Source organism: Sceloporus undulatus, chromosome 1, assembly GCF_019175285.1.
Source record: "Sceloporus undulatus isolate JIND9_A2432 ecotype Alabama chromosome 1, SceUnd_v1.1, whole genome shotgun sequence".
Classification (NCBI taxonomy): domain Eukaryota; kingdom Metazoa; phylum Chordata; class Lepidosauria; order Squamata; family Phrynosomatidae; genus Sceloporus; species Sceloporus undulatus.
In genome coordinates, this window is record NC_056522.1 from 362,745,394 (window position 1) to 362,764,364 (window position 18,971).

At 42.5% G+C, this 18,971-nt stretch overlaps 1 protein-coding gene across 1 annotated transcript in view; it reads left to right on the forward strand.

Moving 5' to 3' along the window:
* Positions 1-18,971, forward strand: part of AMN (amnion associated transmembrane protein) — a 143,569-nt gene that overhangs the window by 17,827 nt on the left and 106,771 nt on the right. The window contains exons 2-3 of the mRNA XM_042472272.1: positions 10,158-10,276; positions 10,370-10,414. Of these exons, the coding sequence (XP_042328206.1) occupies positions 10,158-10,276; positions 10,370-10,414 (164 nt within the window). The remainder of the gene's footprint in view (positions 1-10,157; positions 10,277-10,369; positions 10,415-18,971) is intronic.

The following is an 18,971-nucleotide window of genomic DNA, read 5'->3' on the forward strand; positions in this document are numbered from 1 at the left end:
AGAGAACTCGATTTGAAGTCTTCCTTATCAGGAGGATGAGGAAGAGCTTCAGGGACAGAGCAGGGGAGCCTGAGAGTCCCACCCGAGGAACAGTCGCTGCTAAGCTCGGAGAGAGGCGTGTGGTCGTAGTGGGGGACTCCTTGCTGAGGGGTCGAAGCAGTGATTTGTAGCCTGACAAGATGTCCGAGAGGTGTGTTGTCTCCCAGGGTGCAAAGATCCGTGACAAGACTGGTCAAGCCTACTGACCAATACCTCTTCCTTTTGGTCCCGTGGGAACCAATGATACTGCAAGACACGCTTCAGAACATCAGAAGGGATTATGAGGCTCTTGGTAGGAAGCTGAAAGAAATGGATGCACAAATTGTCATCTCATCTCTTCTTTCCCTTGAAGGGCATGTCCAGGAAGGGAGAGGAAAATAGCAGATGTAAACAACTGGCTCTGCAGATGGTGCCTGAGAACTATTTGGATTGCTGATAATTGGCTGCGGTTCCATGAGGAGGGACTTCTGGCAAGGATGGTTGCATCTCACACCAGTTGGCAGAAATGTTTTGCCAACAGTCTCAAGAACTTGATCAGGAGGGCTATAAACTGAGTTTCATGGGGGAGGGACCAATATTAAGGAAGGCGAAAGGATGGAGAAATTAGTCAAACTGACACAGAGGAAACAAGACAATAGTGCAAGGACCCAACAGTGGGAGCAAAAAAACTGCACAGCAGCAGTAAATGGGACCTTGTCTGCAGTGTCCTCCACTAATACACAGAGCATGGGAAATAAGCAGATGAACTGAACTCCTAATACAACACAAGCAAACTCAGCAAAATCCTCAAGTTCTAGCAAATTCCTCACTTGCTTGAAAGACAATTCATTGTCCAAAACGTGGGAAGAGCAACAAAGGGGTCACCTATTTTAGATCTGATCCTAACCAACAAGGATGACTGGTTAATGGGTGCAAACGGTGGGATCATTAGTGGAGTGACTAAGTTCTGAGTTTGTTATACAATGGAAAGGAAGCGCTAGGCATAGTCAGACACACATTCTAGACTTTAGGAAAGCTGATTTCAGTAAACTTAGAGAAATACTGGAGGTGATCCCATGGTCAGGATAAAAGAGAAGGGTTCAGGACGAATGGGAGTTTCTCAAAGGGAGATACAGAGGCACAATTTAAAATGTTCCAATGAGGAAGAAAAATGGGAGATGTCTCAAGAAACGGGATGGATGACTAAGGAACTTTCAACTGAGCTAAGTTTTAAATGGAACATGTATAATAAATGGAAGGAAACAGGGAATCACCAAAGAGGAATTCAAACAAATAGCTCGCATGTGTAAGGGTAAAGTCAGAAAAAGCAAAGTGTAGATGAAACTCGGCTTGCTAGAGAGGTTAAAATCCATTTTTTGGATATGTCCGCAGCAAAAGGAGAGAGGAAAACGGTAGGGCACTGTGTGGAGAAGAGGGCAAAATGCTAACAGAAGACAGAGAAAGAGAGCAGAAGGCACGAATTATCAACACCTTCTTTGCCTCAGTCTTCTCAGAAAAGGCAAAGGATGCCAACCTGAGGATAATGGAGAAGAGGACAGAATAGGGGAATTTCAGCCCAGAATAAGTAAAGAGATAGTAGAGGATACCTTGTTAATCTAAATGAATTTGTCTCCAGGACCAGATGACTCCATCCAAGGGTATTAAAAGAACTGGCAAATGTAATATCGGAGCCATTGGCAATAATCTTTGAAACTCCGGGAAAACAGGAGAAATCCCAGCCGACTGGAGGAGGGCAAACGTTGTCCCATCTTCAAAAAGGGGAAAAAAAGAGGATCCAACAATTATGTCCATTTAGTCTGACATCAATACCAGGAAAGATTCTATTTTATTATTATTTTGAAGTATAACATCTTTTTCACACAATATGTTTCCAACGTTCCTATGTCATACATTAAACATAATCCATTATTTTCCATAAAGCCTTTTAGCCTTATACTAGCTTCTTTTATTTAACTAAAACTTCCTCCTCTCGAACCTACTTACTTATTGAAGTTTTCCCTTGTTTAATCTTAAAAGCGTAAATTAATATTCTACCGTTCCTTTACCTTTTCTGGTTTTTATAAGTTTTATACTTTTTATTGGATAATTCCAATTGTTGACAACCTATTTCGTTAAATTTTTCTCATTATTACAATTGGTTTCTAAACCCTAACTGGTACTTCTCAGCCTAATTCCATTTTCCCTGATTCGAGTAATCTTTTATATGGTTTTGGTACTGCCTGTTGCTATCTAGGTCTACATTTTACATACTTATTATTTGCATCAAAGAAAGATTCTAGAGAAGATCATTAAACAGAGAGTTGTGAACATCTAGAAGGCAATGCCATAATCCACAAAAGTCAACATGGTTCAGAGAAAAACAAGTCATGCCAGACAAATCTGATTCTTTCTTTGATAAAATTACCAGCTTGAGATGAAGGGAATGTGGGGATATAGTTATCTTTGATTTCACTAAGGCCTTTGACAGGTTCCCATGAATTCTTGATCTCTGGAATAGCGGTATAAAATAAAAACAAAACAAAAAACAAAACAAGCTTGTAAAATGTGGGCTAGACAAAGTACTGTTAATGGATCTGTAATTGGTTGACAGCCGAACAAAGGGGGCTCAAAATGGCTTTTTTAGCCTGGAGAGAGTGACAGTGGGGTCCCAAGGGCTGTCCGGGCCCAGTCTTATTCAACATCTTTATCAAGGACCGGGATGACAGAATTGGGAGCCATTATCAAATTTGCCGAGACATCAAATTAGGCGAATAGTAATACCAGAGGACAGGACAAAATTCAAAATGACCTGAATAGACGTGAAGCTGGGCCAAAGCTAACAAAATGAAATTCAACATGGAGAAGTAAGGTCTGCACTTAGGACAGAAAAATAAAAATGCACAGCTATCGGGATGGGGGACACTATGGCTGATAGCTACGTTGAAAGGAATCTGCAGTCCAAGTGACCACAAGTTGAACATGAGTCAGCCGTGTGACACGGCGCTAAAAAGGCCAATGTAGTTTTAGGCTGCATCCATAAAAGTATATGTCTAGATCAAGAGACGTAATAGTGCCCCTGTATTCTGCTCTGGTCAGGCCCCACCTGGATAACTGTGTCCAGTTCTGGGCACCACACAATCAAAAGGACATGAGCAATGGAGCCAGGTGTGCAACGGAGGGGAAGATGAATGGTGAAAGGTCTGGAAAACCATGCCCTATGAGGAACGACTCAGGAGCTGGGGATGTTTAGCCTGGAGAAGAGAAGGTTAAGGGTGATATGATAGCCCGTTTAAATATTGAAGGATGTCATATTGAGGAGGAGCAAGCTTGTTTTGCTGCGCTCCGCAGAACAGGACCCGCACAAGATGCAAGTACAGGAAAAGAGATTCCACCTCACATTAGGAGAGATCTTTTTGACAGTAAGGGCTTTTCGACAGTGGAACACACTCCCTCGTAGTGTGTGAGTCTCTTCCTGGAGGTCTTTAAGCAGAGGCTAGATGGCATCGCTGGGGATGCTTTTATTTGGATTTCCTGCATGGCAGGGGGTTGGACTGGATGGCCCATGCGGTCTCTTCCAACTCTATGATTGATGATTTGCAGATGACACCAATTAGGAAATGCTAATACTCCAGAGGACAGGTTCAAAAATCAAAATGACCTGAATAGACTAGAAAGCTGGGGTCTAAGCTAACAAAATGAATTCAACATGTAGAAATGTAGGAAACTGCACTTAGGGCAGGAAAAGAAAGGCACATTATAGGATGGGGGACACCTGGCTGAATGAAACTACGGTTGAAAGGGATCTATGAGTCGAAAGTAGACCACAAGTTGAACATGAGTGAACACGTGCGATGCGGCAACTAACAGGCCAATTCAATTTAGGTTGCATCATAAAAGTATAGTGGCTAGATCAAGGAGAAGTAATGTGCCGCCTATTTGCTTTAGTCAGGCCCCACCGGAAATGTGTCCAGTTCTGGGCCCCACAATTCAAAAGGACATTGAGAAACTGGAGCGTGTCCAAAGGAGGGTGACTAAAATGATGAAGGATCTGGAAACCATGCTCTAGTAATGACTTAGGGCAGCTGGGGAAGTGTTAGCCTGGAGAAGAGAAGGTTAGAGGTGATATGATGCCTGTTTAAATATTAAGGAAGTCATGTTGAGGAAGGAGCAAGCTTGTTTTCTGCTGCTCCAGAGAACAGGACCTAGAACAATGGCATGCAAGCTCCAGGAAAAGAGATTCCACCTCAACTTAGGAGACCTCCTGACATACGGGCGTGTAGACCGTGGAACACATTTCTTGGAGTGTAGTGGAGTCTCCTTACTTGAGTCTTTAAGCAGGATGGCCTCTGTCGGGACTGTTTGATTGAGTTTCCTGCATGGCTTGTTGGACTGGATGGCCCTTGTGGTCTCTTCCAACTCTACGTTCTGTGAGTCTGTGTTCTGTGGTTTTGCATCTGGCCATGGAAAACATAGCTGATCTTCTCAGTCCCTGCTTGCCACAAAGAATAAAATGGCCATAGAAGGTGACTTCAGTAACTCTGGGGTGAGCTTTGGGTGCTTTGGCGGGAGGGAAGGAGGCAGGGAGGGAGTGCCATCTCTGCAGTGCCTGCAAAAGGACATACATACACAGACACCCACTAAAGAAGATATGCATGCGGATGTCCCTAACAGAATTGTGCCCATAGCCAGGTACCAGTCCCTTCCAGGACTGCTGGCCTTGGCATTTGCATTGGCTTCCTCTGTCGCCCATTGGTCCTTATCAGGGTCACCTTAGAAACCAAATTTATTCAAAAAGAAGGTAAATGATACCTTAGAATTAGACACTAATCATTCGAACTGGAACATGAAGACGATCACCCCCACCAAAAGTAAAAGTAGTGCTTCTTTTACAGTTTACAATTCAGGCTGTCTCTAAAGAGACACATTATCTGTGCTGTCATCTTTTTCTTCATTATCTTCAACTTAAAAAAATCTGCCTTTAATTTCCCTTTAAAATGTACATTTCGGTACATTGTTTGAATTATGTTTTTCCTCTAGGTGCACATTTCATGGCTTTGTGAGCAGAGAGTTGTGCCACAATATTTGGAGAAGGGCAAATATTATGGGACAATTGCATTAAGTCTGCATTAGTCCAGGTTGGTTGACTGACTGGCCAAGATGGGATTTCTCAGCTTCCCTATCTCATCTCATTTTTCCACTTGAGTATGCAGCTTTCCTGAGGAACCTTGGATTACATCAACATTCAGTCAGCTCACTGGCCTTTCAGATAATGGAACAGTGGGTTGCATCTCGCTTAAAATGAATGCAAAGAGCTGATGTTCCACAACACTAGATCATATTGACTATTATTTTTCTGCTCACCTTCCCTTTTGTTTCTGCTTTTACTATTTAAGTTTCATTTGCTTTTCTTAGCATCATATTTTAGCATTCATACTGGCTTGGCTTACTATTGTTGGGTTGTGATTTATGATTGCTTTGTGGTTTTATGTTTGGCAAACCATCCTGAGGCTTTATCACTTGGGAGTATATACATTTAATAATTAGAAATCAGTCAAGAAGCCAAACTAACAAACTTGATTGAGAACGGGAGGAAGAAAGAAGGTGCACCCCATGAATGAAGACGCGAAGAATGCAGGTGAAAAAAAGAAAGAAATGTTTCTAGATATCTTCATTTAACAGAACCTGCCCCCAGCCAGTTTGTATTACGGGTAAGAGGTGCAAATTTGCCAGGTGCCTGACCATGCTGGAATTGTAACTCCAAAGTATACAGGCTAAGGCAAGGATGGGAAAATTTGTGATTTCCATAAGGCCTTGACAGGCTCCCATGAAATTTTGGGGAAAACTAGCAAAATATGGGTTGGACCATTGTTATAAGTGGATTTGTAATTAGTTGACCGACGACCCAAAGGGCATTAACAGTGGCTCCTCTTCCTCCTAGAAAGAAGTGACTAATAGGTGCCAGAGGGTTCTGTCCGGGCCCAGTGCTATTCCACATCTTTATCAATGACTTGGTGTGGATAGGGGGCAGCTTACCAAATCTGCAGATGACACCAATTAGGAAGATAGCTGATACCCCAGAGGCAGGATCAAATCAAAATGACCTTAATAGATTAGAGAGGGGCGCAGAACTAACAAAATGAAATTCAACACGGAGAAATGTAGGTACTGCACTTAGGGCGGAAAAATGAAATGCAAAGATATAGGATGGGGGACACCTGGCTTAAGGAGACTACGTTGAAGAGATCTGGGAGTCAGAGGAGCCTGTTCGAGGAGGCTTTTTTTTTTAATGGGTGTGTATGGTGTTTATTTATTTCTTAATTTTTGTTGCTTTAAAATGATTCCTATTGTTTTAATTGTGTTATTTTAAGTGTTTCTGTGTTTTTTTTAAAACTGCACTGTGAATTTTGATTCGTTCCTGCTGTGAGCTGCCTTGGATCCCACTCTGGGAGAAAGTGCATACAATAAAATAAAATAAAAATAACCCTTGAGAGGTCGCCATTAGTCAAAGTCACCTTCAAAGCCTGAAGCAGCAAACCGCAAGATACCTGCTTGTCCCTTGTGATAATGACTGTCTGTCCTTGATTTTGCTATACCTAAATGGCTAAATGGGGTGAAGACAGTAATATAAGGCCTTACAAACTGCCAAAAAAAGCTGCTTCGGGTCTCTTTGGAGGAATGCTATTAAATGATGCATGGGTCCTAAGAGTCCGGAGGTTGTGCCAAAGCCACACTCCATTCCAACACTGGAGTGCAGCTTGGTGCAGCTTCCGGTCTTAGGATCATGCATCACTCTGAACAGCTACCTCCAAAGAGACCCGAAGCAGCTTTATTTTTGCCGTCTGTGTAACAGGCCTAAGTGAAGCAGAACAAATGCTTAGGCAGGGTAGGCAACCTTTTTGACCTGGGGGCCGGGTGGTTGCTGTCCCTCAGCAACTGGGGGGGGGGGGCTGAAGCCAAAAAATAAATAATTAAATTTTTTTAAAAAATTTTTTATATAATAATAAACGGGACAAATGTGGACAAAATTTCTATGGAGGACACTTTTTAAAAATAAAAATGGACACGTGAAAATTTTTTGCTGATTTTTAAAAAAATGTTATATAAATGCATGTTTCTGAGGCTCTTATAGACATTGCCCCGCTTGCTCTCCCTGCCCCGTGCCGACGACGCTTGCCCCCGCTTGCCCACCTCCTGATAGGCCAAAGGCCCTGGCGGCAATCGGCGGCAGGACCGGGCTGGGGCCGGTCCCAAGGCCTCGCCGGGCCGGATCCGGCCTGTGGGCCATAGGTTGCCTACCCCTGGCTTAGGGGGTTCTATCCCTATCAGATTTTGGTGAAGTGTGCTGTAAATGACATGTTACTAGCTTGATTACAGTCAGCCATTGACACTTTTCTTCAACCTTATTCTTAAAATACATTTCAGTCAGTTTTCCTGGTCCCAGCAATGAGCCTGAATATTCCAGATTTTTAGCTATCAGCTTTTCTTTAAGCCTCAAATAGGATTGTGTTTCAGGGAGAGCTGGTGTGGTTTGTGACCAGGCAATGTAAGTAATCTTAACATTTTTAGTAATATAATGTTCCTTGCCTGCCCATTTTATCGATGAATGATGCTAGGGTCCAATAGGGTGAACTCTGCAAGCTGTACTATTTTTCTTTTGTCTTGAGAAGAGAGACTCAAATAATTGGTTTCTTGGCTTGGAGAGGCTCATTATGAACCTTGCTCTAATGGAACTGCCACCCACTTCCTCCTGTTCTGCTGTTTCTAGCTGTGCCTAGGCATCCTGTCCCCCTCAGACACCGCCGTATAAATGAGCCAAACAAGCCAAAGCAATCTATTTCAAATCATCTTTCCATCTTGAAAATAAGAGGGAGATGATAATATTATGCATGGTTCATACATTCTTCCAAATGCATATACAGTGGCATAACTGTTGAATTTGAGGAATATGATGACTGATGAAAGGGAGGAGGGTTGTAAGGAGCTTCTGGCTTCAGATGACACCTCTTTCCCTGAATCTGAGAAGCTGGTGACTGAAGCAACTGAGAGACTCCCTCCTCAGTAGGACATAAAAGATGCTGAAGAGTCACTCCATCTCTTGAAGTCCAGCAAAGAGAGAAGGAGCAGCTTCATAGGAGTCAACGTCTGTTAAATAGAAAATAGTGACTGATCAAGCACCTGGGAGCCGGAGGCAGCCAGCTATAAAGCTCACAACCCTTGGGAGTCTGACTGGCAGCACTCTGGGTGCTGTGTATTTCTTGAGATTTTTTTGTCTCTGGACTGGCTACATTTAACCAACTCTTGAGATAACTCTTTTTGGTGCCAGTTATCTGGACTAGTGTCTTTCTCTCATGACTTCTGAATGGACTGAGACCTTGCCCCTGCATATTCCTGATTATCACCTTCCTGGATTATCTATGCATGTCCTGGAATGGATTGATTTATATATAGCTGCTTCCCTTATCATAATCTATCTGGGCACTTGTTTTCTGTAGTCATAGGAGAGACAAGGGCAAATGGGTTTCCTCCCACTCCAGGTTACTTTCTCCGCCCTTGTTCCTTAAGATTATTTATTTATTTGTTTCATTTTTATGCTGCTTTTCTACCAGAAAGAGACCGAGGGTTGTTCACAATAAAAACTTTTTAAAATTTTTACAACAAACATTTTAAAAACAATTATAAACATCAGATAAAACTAAAAACATCAAATAAATATAAAATTATATGCATTAAAAAACAAACAAACAAACAAACCGTAACTACAGCACACACGCCATACAAAACCCCGATATGAAAGCCATCCCATGGTTATGTATTAAAATGTATTAGAAAGTATTATACCTACAAAATATACATGTATACACTCTGCCCATGAGGTTTCAGGCCCTTGAAGAGGCAAAGTCTGTGAATTAGTTTGTATGTAATATGGAGAGTTAGCACCCTGGAGATACTAGGCCAGCTGTTCTACTGACCAGGGCTGGCTCAAGCCATTTCATTTCCAGAGTCAAAAGAAATAAATGCTGCATCCTCTCATTCCATATATAAAAGCAAGGTGGACTGTGAGATGTACTTTTCTTCAGCACTGATGGTATGACAGACTACTCTACATCTAAGGGTGATTTGGCCAAGTCACACTTTCTCAGCCTCAGAGGAAGACAAGGACAACCCCCCTCTGAAGAAACTTGCTAAGAAAACCCTGTGATAGGTTTGCCTTAGGGTCACCATAAGTCATGAATGACCTGAGGACACACAACAATGACCAAGGAACATTCTGTTATTACAGACTGTATAGAAAATCCATGGCACCACAAGGTACACCCATTTCATTTATAAACAATTTATTTTATCTGAGCTTGTGCTGGGTCCTACCTTACTTACTATGTTTTTGAAATGATGATGTCGCATTAGTTGTAACTTGAAAGAAATGAAAGAAAACTGCAATTACATTGCTTGAACAAAATGGTGCAGGCAGGAAGTGTTATGCCATAAAGCACTATTGCTGAAAGGTACAGCAAAGTACAATGTTTATAGGAACTGGTGCACCTGGGAAAGCTAGAGATTTTCACTTGACATTTTCTGACATGTGGTGGGACCTTAGGTATAAAATATGGGGGGGGGGTTGACTGGGGTAGTAAAAAGCATCTATTTCACATTAGGTAAAATGTCAAGGGTCATAAAGTCAGCCCTCTGTATCCACAGATTCTTCATCCGTGGATTCAACCATCCATGATTTTAATATATACACACACACACATACATATACATATATACATATACAGTTGGCCCTTCTTATACACGGATTTTTTATACACGGATTCAAGCATCCACGGTTTGAAAATGTTCCAAAAAAGTATAAATTTCAAATATCAAACCTTGATTTTGCCATTTTATATAAGGGGTACCATTTTATAATATCATTGTACAGTATATAATGGGTCTTGAGCGTCCACAAATTTTGGTATCCATGGGAGGTCCTGGCACCAAACCCTAGCGGATACCAAGGGCCTACTGAACTTTCCATTACTGTCAAGTGTGGTAATTCAGTGGGATGAATGGTAGTGTTAGGAACTATCCTTTTGCTGAAAATTACATCATCCCAAGGCAAATTCATTGATATTCTATTCTATATTTCTCTCTTTCAGGTACTTCAAGTGCTATGTATAAACAATGGATTCCAAACACCAATTTTGAAAATACCTCCAATTGGGACAAAGGTCGTGTTCCATGTGCCAGAGATCTCATCCTTTTTGACAGCAATGAGGTGCTTGATTTTTTTAAAAAACTGAACATTTTTGCTGTCAATCATCTTGGCAGTTTATAAGACCAGATACTTAACTCCTTTTCTTTCTTCCAGGCTGTGTCGGTCTTTGTTCAGGCAACACATTCGTTGACAGATATGGTAAGCACACCCATTACCATGACATGCAGAAACAAACATTGTAAAGGGCTGGAGTAGCTGTTCTGTGGTGCAGCTGGACTAGAAAGCCAATTGTTGTAGTCTGCTTTGTTGTACAGGCTGTAGGTTTTACTGTATTACATTGTTCCCCCCCCCCCCCCACTTAGTACTATTTGCAGTATTTCCTTGCCTTCTGTTATTTTGAGGAAGACATTTAGCCCTGGCCAGAGGGAAATCAGCCAATGGTATCTTATACTTCATTATTATTATTATTATTATTATTATTATTATTATTATTTTACTTCATTTATATGCTACCTTTCCTCCCAAAAAGGGACCCAAGCAGTTCACAGATAACATTGTTTTAAAATTTTACAGTATTTTTCAAAACAAAAAACATCTTACTAAAACCATACATAATTACATGAAACATACAGAAATTAAAACCATAAATAGAACATACACCTTGTATAAAAGCCTTCCTGACAATGATTACATGTTTTGCTTACTATGTGCCTAAGTCAAGGTACATAAAACACCTAAAGCTAGTCAAATTACTTTGACATAAGAGGCATAAAATTCCTAAAGTACTTCTTCCGCACCCTTCACATTACAATAATAACATATTCAGTAACTAACAATTCATCACCCTTTCATGATTTTCAAAATCTGCTACCTGAGATGGCTGCTCTACTTTGACCAAAAAGACAATAAAGTGAGAACCTATTCACTTTATACCCACAAGGCAACAATACAAAACACTTTATTTCTGCTCCAGGAACATCTGTATCAAAAAACACCATAACCCCTAATAACCTAGAAACAACTAGAGAGAAACAGATATTAAAAGATGTAAAAGATATTATATTACACAGAAAAATTAACAAAGCTCTAATATATCACAATAGAGACCACAACTGACCAATACATTTATTGATACCAACAGTGAACAATACATATGAAACCAGTCTTGCAAAGAGTCTGTAGGAAAAGCCCAGCAGAAATACCCAGTTCTGAAGCTGGAGACTCCCTGAATTCTTAGAAAGTCATTAGTTTCCCCTTTGTTGGAAAGCTCCAAATTCCTGATTTCTGAATTTCCTACATGAAAGATAAGCAGTGTGCATAAATCAAGGACTAGGAGTAGTAGAACAAGAGACCCTGGGAAAATTCTAATCTCCGTTTCATTGGTAGGAGATTTCTTCAGCTACATCCTTGTTACAGAACAAAATCTAAACATTTATGCAAATACACCATATTAGTGATACAAAATTAATGGACGTATATGTGAACAAATTAACATAAAGATTCAAACTACTTATATCATTTCAGTAATACATACTGCCTACACCACTGAGGCTACTGCTTTCACAGCATGGAATGGCCTTTAACTAACCTCAAGAAAGGAGGTGAATAAATGCCTCTGGTAGTTTTTCTTTTGATATCAGGAACATCTGTTTGAGGACAGGCATTTTTATAGTATGATTAAAAAAAATAAAGTTAGCTAAGATTATGCAATTTTAATTCCAAGGTAATCTTGTTCAATCTTTCTATATTGAAATATTCCTTCACCCTTCAGTTTACATGCTGAGGAATTCCTTTACATCTGTCATAGGTTCCCTGCCAGTGGCAAAGGGTTCTGTGTATTTTCGAGATATGTTTGGTTCATAACTGTGATGACAGTTAAAGTAAGGACTTCTTGGCTCACACCTTACACTCTTAAATCACTACACTTTTAATTTATCTTGAGTACATCCAGACTGATCTAAGTCTCCAGGACCAGATGAACTACATCCAAGGATATTAAGAGAACTGGCAAATATAATATCAGAGCCATTGGCAATAATCTTTGAGAACTCCTGGAAAACAGGAGAGATCCCAGCAGACTGGAGGAGGGCAAATCTTCAAAAAGGGGAAAAAAGGGGGGAAAAGAGGATCCAAACAATTATCGTCCAGTTAGTCTGACATCAATACCAGGAAAGATTCTAGAGCAGATCATTAAATAGAGAGTCTGTGAACATCTAGAAAGCAATTCCATAATCACAAAAAGTCAACATGGGTTTCAGAGAAACAAGTCATGCCAGACAAATCTGATCTCTTTCTTTGATAAAATTACCAGCTTGGTAGATGAAGGGAATGCTGTGGATATAGTATATCTTGATTTCAGTAAGGCCTTTGACAAGGTTTCCCATGACATTCTTGCAAACAAGCTGGTAAAATGCAGTCTAGACAAGGTAACTGTTACATGGATTTGTAACTGGTTGACCGGCCGAACCCAAAGGGTGCTCAACAATGGCTCCTTTTCATCCTGGAGAGAAGTGACCAGTGGGGTCCCACAGGACTCTGTCCTGGGCCCAGTGCTATTCAACATCTTTATCAATGACTTGGGCCCGGAACAGACAGGCCTTTGCGGCACCCTTTTCATGTGTGATGGCTGCCTGGTGGGCAGAGCACCCACACACCCGACAGCTCTTGCCCATGATGAGGGCACCGCAGATACAGCACGCCCACCAGATGCAGTGAGTAGTGGTGACCTTGCAGCTGCGCCACCTCCAAACGGGGCGATGCAGCTATGATGTCACCGTGCCGTCGCTGGTGCTTTGGGGTGGCCGAAGTGTGCCGCAAAAAGAAGCCGTTTCCCGGTGCTCCTTTTTTTGCTGTGCAGAAGCACTGCACAATTTGGTTGCTGCGGCACTCCCGCGGAGCAAAGAGAGGCACCAGGGATGCGCCTCTTTCTGGCAGTCTGTACACCACCTTAGATGACAGAATTGGGATCATACTTATCAAATTTGCAGATGACACCAAACTAGGAGGAGTAGCTAATACACCTGAGAACAGGATCAAAATTCAGAATGACCTTAATAGATTAGAAAGCTGGGCCAAAGCTAACAAAATGAATTTCAACACGGAAAGGTACTGCACTTAGGGTGGAAATGAAATGCACAGATATAGCATGGGGGACACCTGACATAAGGAGACTACGTATGAAAGGGAACTGGGAGTCCAAGTAGACCACAAATTGCACATGAGTGAACAGTGTGATGTGGCAGCTAAAAAGGCCAATGCGATTTTAGGATGCATCAATAGAAGTATAGTGTCTAGATCAAGGGAAGTAATAGTGCCACTCTATTCTTCTCTGGTCAGGCCCCACTTGGAATATTGTGTCCAGTTCTGGGCACCACTGTTTAAAAAGGATGTTGAAAAACTGGAGCGTGTCCAAAGAAGGGCAACTAAAATGGTGAAGGATCTGGAAACCATGCCCTATGAGGAACATCTTAGACAGCTGGGGATGTTTGGCCTGGAGAAGAGAAGGTTAAGAGATGATATGATAGCCCTGTTTAAATACTTGAAGGGATGTCATATTGAGGGAACAAGCTTGTTTTCTGCTGCTCCAGAGACTAGGACCCGGAACAATGGATGCAAGCTACAGCAAAAGAGATTCCACCTCAACATTAGGAAGAACCTCCTGACAGTAAGGGCTGTTTAACAGTGGAACACACTCCCTTGGAGTGTAGTGGAATCTCCTTCCCTGGAGGTATTTAAACAGAGGCTGGATGGCCATCTGTTCGGGATGCTTTGATTTGGATTTCCTGCATGGCAGGGTTTGGACTGGATGGCCCTTGTCGTCTCTTCAAACTCTATGATTCTATGATCCGAAAGTTCCAGATTTTGTTCCTGTTCTATACTGGGTTAAAATAAACTGACCTACAGAGCTAAGTATAAAAAGTGTCTGATCATACTGGGAGATGACAGAAAATATTCTGGGATAAACAAAATGACAGTGGATCTCCAAAATAAAATCAGAGAGAACAGGAACAAAGTTTGGGAATTTCTGGTCTTTTTAATCAGTCTGGATGTACCCATAGAAATGTAAAATATAATCCATGTAAATGCAAGAAAAGCATTGTGTATACAGTATTTATGTGCCTTCATGTCACCTGTTTACCTATGGTGACCTAATGAATTATACTCAGAGTGGTTTTTTCAGAATACTCAGGATGGTTTTGCCAGTGTCTTCCTCTGAAATATAGCTACAGCACCTGGTACTTTTTGGTCTCTCCTCCAATGACTAACTAAGCCTGACCAGCTTAGCTTCTAAGATCAGATGGGATCTGGTACTTTTATTATATTTAGGACCTATCTAAATAGCACCCCTAGACTTAAATGCAGTTGTTGACTCCAACTCCAGTTAAGTAGCTCTATTGAATCAATGGAAAATTGGGAAGCCAGTCCTTATGTAAAGCCCATTGATTTAATGTGTCTATTCCATTTGGGACTAACAACTGGATTTACACCCTAGTGGACAGCAGATTCACTATTCCACATCAATTAATCCGAGATAGCTTGCACCACAAGGTGCTTTCAGCCAACTCTAAGAATAAAACTATATATTAAAGGGGCTTTGTATTCCCTGTGATTAACACCTTTCTCTCCTTGCGATGGGGTTTCCACAGACATATGTTCTTCAGTAATTAGACTTACAAATTAAGCCTGTGTTTACTTTCTGATGAATGCATGCTAGGTACACAATTGTACAAAATGAAGCACACAAGATAAACAATTGAGGCAATCATGTGCTATGACAAGCAAAGATCTTTAACCACTCAAGAGAGCAGTTCAGGGGAAAAAAATGTAATATTCATATTGTCTAGTTTCACCAGGCACCTGATTGTTCTTAACTGTGTATCTTACATTTGCAAGATTCCATGAGAGAGAAAACATGTTAATCACAGGGAATACACAGTCCATGTAATGGCTGAGATCCTATATTATGGACAATAATTTAAAAATTCCATAGGTGCATCTACACTATGGTTTTTCTCTCATCCTCTGAAGAAGTCACCATTTAGCTATTACCAACCCCCGCCCCCCCGCCACCACTCTACATCTCTTCAATGGCTCATATAAAGCAGAGGAGATCGAAGAAGCATTTGACTATATCCCTATAGCCAGATGGAGAAATCTGACATCATTCATCGAAATCTACCTGAGTCTCACTGGACCAATGCATCATTGGTGGATAGTGTCATTGCACTGCATCATTCTGCCAGATGTTTCTCTGTTCCCACCTCCCACCAGCTACTGAATGGTCATGGAATAGGGGCTATAGCAGCTAAATGGTGAGTCTTTAGGGGCCTTTAGTCATTGCACAATGGAGGAAACTTTCCCAATTTCTACAGCAACCAAATTGGACTTATGCGTGCATACATTACTAACAGAATGGCAATGTTTAGTAAGGCCTGCAGATATCTTCCCCCTCCATCTCCCTCCCTTCTTAACCACCAACTGCTATTTTCCAGACACTTATACTTCTAATCTCTCTTCTCAGTTGGAGTGTCAAAGCATTGATGGGTATCTGTCTTACACTAGAACTGGATGTTGTTCCAGGAGTCCCTAAGAGTTCTTTTGATGCCGAATACGGTTAAGCTTATACTATCTTAAAAGATAATGATGCAATAGTAGTACATGACCAAGGGGTAGGCAACCTTTTTAGCCGGGGGCCGGCTTGCTGTCCCTCAGACAACTGGGGGGCCGAAGCCAAAAAATAATAATAAATAATTTTTTTAAACAAATTAAATAATATAAATAAAACAGGACAAATGTAGGACAAAATTTTCAAATGGAAGACACTTTTTTAAAAAAACAAAATGGAGGACACGTGAAAAAAAATTGTTTTTTTTTTTAAAATGTTTATAAATGCATGTTTCTGAGGCTTCTATAGAACAATTCCCCCCAAAGGCCCCGGCGGCAATCAGTGGCAGGACCAGGCTGGGGCCGGTCCCAAGGCCTTGCTGGGCCGGCCCGCGGGCCGCAGGTTGCCTACCCCTGACATAGACAAACATTCCATCTCTTACACTAATGGCATCCAGCATTGCTTCAGTTCCAATGGTAGAACTGGACTTCCAAACAATTAATTCTACCTAGACTATTCCCCGTTGACAAGGTTGTCAAGTCGTGTCCGACCCATAGGGGGTGGTGGTCATCTCTGTTACTAAGCCAAAGAGCCAGCATTGCCTGAGGACTATTCTGTGATCATGTGGCGAGCATGACTGTACAGAATGCTGTGTATCTTCCTATCGGAGTAGTTTCTATTTATTTACTTGCATTGGCATGCTTTCAAACTGCTAGGCTGGCAGAAGCTGGGACTAGTGATGGGCGTTCACCCCATCATGAAGAATTTGGGTCTCAAACTGCCAACCTACTGATCTTTGGATCGTCAGAATTAGCATCTTAACCACTAAGCCACCATATCCCCCAGAAGCAGATTCCAGATCAAATTAGTTTATTTATAAAAAAGGGAATCAACACACATGCAAACACACTCTCTCTCACCCATGCAAGATCTAGTGATGCAAAAGTAGTAAAAGACAATGAGTTGCAGGTTTGTAAAGAGGCACTACTATATGAGCGTACCTCCTGAAGCATACCTCCAATCCTGCAGTAAACCTCCAGTTACAGGTAGGGTTGCCATAACCTGGCTGCAACCGGGAATTTCCCGGTTTTGGTGGCCCCAGGCCCCTCCCGTCCTGGGTGCTGCCAAAAACCGGGACAACCCCGGTTGCAGCCGGGTTGCTACAGCCCATGGAGCCTCACTGCCCTCCTCCTCCTCAGGGAGGTGGGGAGGAAGAGGAGGGCAGCGAGGCCTGGGGCGGAGGAGGCGAAGGTGGAGGCGGTGCCTCCCTGCGCGCCTGCGCCACCCACCTCCTTCTCCTCTGCCCCCTCCGCCCCAGGCCATGCGGCGAATGGAGGAGGGGGAGAAGGAGGAGGAGGAAAAGGAGGAGGGGGAGGAAAAGGAGGAGGTGGTGAGTGAGTGGCGAGAGGCCTCAAGATGGTTTTTTTTTTGGGGGGGTGCTTTTAATGCTAACAAGTCTCCCTTGTTTTGACAGTGATAGTGTGGTGGTGATGATGATGATGATGATGATGATATGAGTCAGCTTCAAAGGCATGCAGGCACTGTTTCTGAAGCCGAGAGAGTGTGACTTTCCAAAGTGCCTTTTCTCTGTGTTTTTGGTTCTTTAATGGTGATATTGATATCAGCAAGCCTCTGAGGCATGGTCAATGTAAATTGCTGTGATTTTTACAAATTCATGCGCAGTGAAGAAAAACCAAAGTCCCTTGACCAAGTACACACTTAGTGTTAAACCCAAGGGGTTTTGTTATGGAATAAGCCTAGATGCAAGAGGCCATGTTAAGTAAAGCCATGTGAAATGCCCAAATGTGCTGTGTGTGTGTTTTGGAATGGAGGTTGGGGGTGTTTGGCCAGAAAGGGAAGTACATTTCTGCCATCTGTCTAGAAATAATGCCAAAATGTCCTCCATTTTGATCATGCCTAAGAAACATGCATTTATATTAACATTTAAAAAAAAATAATCAATTTTTTCGCGTGTCCTTCATTTAAAAAAATGTGTCCTACATTTGTCCTACATTTGTCCCAGTTTGGAGGTCCTGACTTATGGCAACCCTAGTTACAGGGTTACTGGAATGAGGATGGCTCAATGGCCGGCTTTGCAGGGAGGTTAGCATCTCTGACTGAGCCCTGCCTATCAACTTTTTTTGAGGGGTGAAGGGGCCCTTTCTCCACCTTGGGCAAAATACTAAAATTCTGGTTTGGTTGCCCCCTGCCGGTTCACCAACTGGAAAACAGTCATGGATCTGATCTCCCAGATCCACCACAGACCAAGTTAAAAATCTACAGGGTGGTTCCCACAAGGCGATGGGCACAGATACAGTGATCTGCCCCTAAAAAAACAGTGCTTTAGCTGGTGAAGGGGGTGACAAGGAAAGGAAAGGAAAGAATCTGTGCCACAGGAGGAATTTTAAGATGTTTGTGGTGTGCTTATGGAGGTCCTTGGTTCTTCCAACCCAAGATAGTCCTTGAAATGGAGAATCCAGGTGCTGCATCCAGATATAGTTCCCAGGGATGGTCTGAGTTCACCTTGTGGGGTGACAGTAGCTAAAACACAGCTCAAAAACAAAAAAGTGGAAAAGAGCCATCCTCGATAGTTAGCCCTTGTGGCTTGAACACACTGTGAACCAACAACTCTCTTAAGGCCCCATTCCCACTGGCTTATAACGCGGATCAGGATGCGAATCATGGGTGCATCATTCCCATTTGAGCACGCATTCGATCCACATTGCTCCGATATCGTTCCCATTGGAATTTGAATCTGACTCCCATGTGATCGAATTATCCTTAAAACCCCTGAATCAGTGGTTGATAAACTGGTTTAATTTAGCAGCACATTTTCAGCGAGTTTTCCTGTGCCTCCCGAGTCTGATTCACAGCATACGAATGGGAACGACAAGGGTGTCTGATTCAGGAACTAGGGCAGTGATGGTGAACCTGTGACACGCGTGGCCATTTGGGGTGACACGCACGGCGGCCCCCAGCCTCATGCGGCCATTGCCGCGGCCGCTAATGCGGCTGGCCAGCCGCACCGCCCTCCTCCTCCCCGGCAGCACCGCCCTCCTCCTCCCCAGCCACACTGCCCTCCTCCTCCTTGGCAGCACCGCCTTCTTCCTCCCCAGCCACACTGCCCTCCTCCTCCCCGGCAGCACCGCC